At 33.4% G+C, this 5,000-nt stretch overlaps 2 protein-coding genes across 3 annotated transcripts in view; both read left to right on the plus strand.

The window, feature by feature from the left end:
* LOC143041518 (uncharacterized) overlaps positions 1 to 5,000 on the plus strand; it is a 168,567-nt gene that overhangs the window by 14,499 nt on the left and 149,068 nt on the right. The gene's annotated exons all lie outside the window — the stretch shown is intronic.
* On the plus strand, positions 2,297 to 3,967 carry LOC143041722 (uncharacterized). Of its 2 annotated transcripts, none has more exons than XM_076213734.1 (2): positions 2,297 to 2,738; positions 2,847 to 3,967. In XM_076213734.1, the coding sequence occupies exon 2, from the start codon at positions 2,851 to 2,853 to the stop codon at positions 3,382 to 3,384; it is 534 nt and encodes a 177-aa protein (XP_076069849.1). In that variant the 5' UTR covers positions 2,297 to 2,738; positions 2,847 to 2,850; the 3' UTR covers positions 3,385 to 3,967. Both variants share the same exon structure in this region, with proteins under 2 accessions (XP_076069849.1, XP_076069850.1).

Raw genomic sequence — 5,000 nt, forward strand, 5'->3', positions numbered from 1 at the left:
TAGTTATAGTTAAATAATAAACAGGTAAATAGTAAATAATAATAAATTGACATATAACTAATAATAAATGAAAATCAGACAGACAAATGATAACAAAACAAAAACAAATAATATAAGATAAATTATAATCATTACAGCATCTTACTTAGGTATTTATCTAAGTGATTCTTAAAGCTTCGAAATGAACTACATTGCACTACCTGTGCAGGAAGTTTATTCCATTCATTAACTACACGGTTGGCAAAGTTGTTTCTACCTACTTCCAAATTGAATCTATTTCCGGACAGTTTGAGACCATTGTTTCTTGTCTGATTCTCATTCAATGTGAAAAATTTGGTCACTTTTGATGTTGTCAATTCCCTTTAAAATCTTAAAGACCTGTATCACACACACACACACACACACACACACACGCACACACACACACACACACACACACACACACACACACACACACACACACACACACACACACACACACACACACACACACACACACACACACACACACACACACACACACACACAAACACACACACACACACACACACAAACACACAAAAACACACACACACACACAAATATATATATATATATATATATATATATATATATATATATATATATATATATATATATACATGAGTGGCAGGGTGGTGAGATAAACACCGAGAATCGTTGAAGTTTTATTAACTGACGTTTCGCTCTTAACAGAGCTTCTTCAGCCTGTACAAACATATATACACACATATATATACTCATATATATATATATATATATATATATATATACATATATATATATATTACATATATATATATATATTACATATATATCTATATATATATATACATATATATACTCGTATATCAGAATGATCACTAAAAACACACGTGATCCTTTTTTTTTTTTTTTTTGCTTGTAACTACAAATGAAATCGGAAAGAAACAGTAATTTCCAAGCGCTTTCGTATTATCACATCTTCAGTGGACTACAGATGAAATTAGTAGTATGATGATGTTCATTAGACAAGAGACTAAACACTTGGAAAGGAACTGGCAAAGCCCAAAAGGTAACAAATGAAAAACAATAAATCTCAGAGAACAACACAAATCACCAAATTACTTTTGGCCACTTACAACTTGATTACAAATCTTGTTGATGATGAATTTATCTAATTTATAATGCCACTACTGAGATTAAGATTAGAACCTTCAGAATATTTTATGATGCTACTTTCTATAAGGTTTTTATTAACAAATGAATTTCAAGAAAAAAGAGGAAGCATTAGTTCAATTGATACAATGATTGAAATCTTTCACGTGAACAAAAAGAACATTGGAGTCTTGTGCTGTTTTAACACTATATTTATGTTGTTTAATTTGGGTTGATAGTTCTTTGCCTGCTCGTCCAACGTCATACTTTTCACAATTTCTGTAGGGGGATTTTGTATATGCAGCCATCTGAATTAGTCGGTGAATTTTTAATTATTAATTTCTTAAATGTATATGGGTTATTAAAAGCTACTTTAATATTCCATGTGTTGAGTATATGAGAAACTTGAGAAAGATGATTGTTACTAAAAGGTAATACTAAAAGGTTATTTATGTCAAAAGGAGGGGAGGGTTGAATCCTGTAGAATTTTTTTTTCGCTAAAGTGAGAGCGTTATCTAATAATGTTCTAAGGTACTTTAATCCCAATCCTAGATTAACAATAGACTCAAATTCTTCATCAATGAATTTAGGGCTGCATGTAAGCAAGGATCATAAAACATGGAGGGAAATACATTTTTTTTTTTTCTTTTTTACTTTATCATGGTATGCCAAGTAATAATGTATATAAGAAAACACATTAGTCCGCTTTCTATAAATACTAAATTTAAAATCGTTACCTTCTCTACGAATAAGGCAATCTAAAAAGTGCAATTTAATATAATTTCCTAATTCTAGAGTAAAATTAATGAAGAGAACCAAATTATTAACCCATGGATGCACGGTGGGGTCAAACTGACCCCATGCGAATTTTATACTTAAGATACTTTAGTTTCAATTGATATATTTGAACATGGCTTTGTGACTTTTCCCAAATAATTGAAAGTTATGTTCTAGGTTCAGTAATTTTCAAAAATAAATCATAATAGTCTCCAATTTAGTTACACTATTCCTGCACAACTGGAGTCAAAATGACCCCATCTCAATGTAACGTTAAATTGAATCTGCATAAATCACCCTCTATATTACAGTTATCAAATGAAATATGTACTATTTTTACAGGCATTTTACAGTGAATATTATATGCAAAAGTGAAAACTTTTAATCTATAACTGAGAAAATTCTTCATTCAGAAAGAACTGTCAGATAGTGTCAAACACGCAACAAATGGGAACAAGTTCAAACAAGTTTTCACACAACGTTCTGCCCTCGCTGTCATAGAAATTACACCATTAGTTGAGCACGGGTGCTGGTTACAGGAACAACACTCTCTGCTATGGCTCGTAGGAAATCACTGAGTAATGAACGTATTTCAGAAATACTTCTCCAAAGTGATGTAGATGAAGATACAGATGACATAAGTGACGAAGAGTTTATACCTCAAGTTGGTGACGGCTCTAGTGATTGTTCTGATGCTGGCGAGGATATTTCTGAAGATGTAACAGCATCAAGTGTTGCTGTCGACACTAGATACCTACAGTCTCCTTCTAGCGATCGTTGGTTCTTCAATGAGCCTTCCTCATAAGGTAGAATGAAGAGTTTGAACATATTGACTTCACAATCCGGTGTTACAGGATACGCAACAAATCGAATAACAGAAGACCCATGTACTGCATTTGATTTACTTTTGACAGAGATATGATGGGGACCATTCTGGTTGAAACTGATAAACAAGGGCAGCGGATTTGTCAAGATTGGAAACTCACCACAGAAAATGAGCTCCGTGCTTATGTTGGTCTCTGCATTCTTCGTGGCGTCTATCGCAGTAAAAACCAAGCTGTAAGGCAATTATGGAGCCCCGAATTTGGCCCTCCAATATTTTCAAAGACAATGTCAATGAAAAGATTCGAGGACATACGACTAGCGTTGCGATTTGACGATCCTACAACTCGTAATAGCAGGTTAGCAAGAGACAAACTCGCCGCTGTTCGTTTATTGTATTGCATTGCATTGAGTCGAAGTTATAGAGAAAAGAGATCTTCGGCCACGTCTTCGTGCTTCTCACAGAATCAGAAAGCAATATCTAGCCAGAGTAGAAAGCGTTCGAGATGTGAATTATGCCCAAGAGCTGATGACAAGAAGACGAGTACAAAATGTGGGCAGTGTAAGCAGTTCATATGCCCAAATCATATGGTCATTTCCTGTAACATGTGTGCTAATGAGGTGTCATAAACTATTAGTTTTTTCCGGTTCACTAGTTCTAACTTTATTTTGATGCGATATTAGAGGACATATTTTCTTTCACTATCTATAGAGTTTACCTTCAAGCGCATATATTTGTAAATTGGTTCATAACATATTATTTGTTTTGCTTTTATGGTATCAAGAAGCTCGTGATGTTTCTCTTTATATTCCGAAAGTTAACTATATATGTTCATTCCTGTTCACTAGTTCTAACTTTATTTTGATGTGATATTAGAGGAAATATTTTCTTTCATTATCTATAGGGTTTACTTACCTTCAAGCGCATATTTTTGTACATTGGTTCATAACATATTTGTTTTGCTTTTATGGTATCAAGAAGCTTGTGATGTTTCTCTTTATATTCCGGATGTTAAATATATATGTTCATTCCTGTTCACTAGTTCTAACTTTATTTTGATGTGATATTAGAGGAAATATTTTCTTTCACTATCTATTGAGTTTACTTTGAAGCACGTATATTTGTACATTGGTTCATTATATATTATTTGTTTTGCCTTTATAGTATCAAGAAGTGATGCTTCTCTTTATATACCGGGTATTAAATATATATATTAACACTAGAAATATTTTATTTGCCTTTAATATGCTAAAATACTTTAAGAAAGAGGTTGGGGTCAGATTGACCCCACGGTGCATGTTTAATTTAAAAAAAAAAAAAAAAAAAAAAAAAAAAAAATAGTGCATCCACGGGTTAAGAGAATGTAAAATGGTATCAAGATTGTCAGTACATGGCCACCGGCAAAGAATACCATATACATATCTATACCGCATCGCATTAGATGGCAAAATTTCACACAATAGTTTCTTAAAAAAAAAAAAAAAAAAAAATCCATATAGATATTACTCAAGACAGGTGAAGAAGGATTTCCTACAGCCATTTCAAACTCTTGGGAATAAAAATTACCGTTACCAGCGGAAAAAAATTATATATATATATATATATATATATATATATATACATATATATACATATATATACATATATATTAATATATATATATATACATATATATATATACACATATATATACATATACATATATATATACATATATATATATATATATATACATGTTTATATATTTATATATGTCTATATATATATATATACATATATACTTCCGACAGTCGTCCCTGTAATCGAACCGAGTACGCAAACGACCTCAGACTCTGAAGATAGCGGTCAGCAAGGGTGGGTATTCCTAATGTGGTGAGAACGTGCTGGTGGGTGGTGTAATTTTTGCCAAGGGTTGTGTGAGAGGCTCTTTCTGCACTTTCTCCAGCCGACGCTGCTGCGTCATAGTGAGCGAGGAGGCCCAAGAGAGTGATGCATACATCAACTTGGGTAAAATGAAGGAAGTGTAGATGGTCTTCAGCCTGTGCCCCTGATGAACTCAGTCGACGCAGCATATACAGCTTGTAGGAGGCTGCCCTGACGGTGTTGGTGGTGTTCTCCTTTCAGGTCAACTTGTTGTAAATGGTTATCCCCAGCAGCTTCGTTGACTGGACCACTTGTAGGGTTTGGCCGTCAATTGTCAGCAGGGGAGGGGGGATAACGTCGTTGGAAGTGTGGAAGTGCATTA

The sequence above is a fragment of the Oratosquilla oratoria genome, chromosome 31 (assembly GCF_046742065.1).
Source record: "Oratosquilla oratoria isolate Oo_2021 chromosome 31, ASM4674206v1, whole genome shotgun sequence".
NCBI classification, from domain to species: Eukaryota; Metazoa; Arthropoda; class Malacostraca; order Stomatopoda; family Squillidae; genus Oratosquilla; species Oratosquilla oratoria.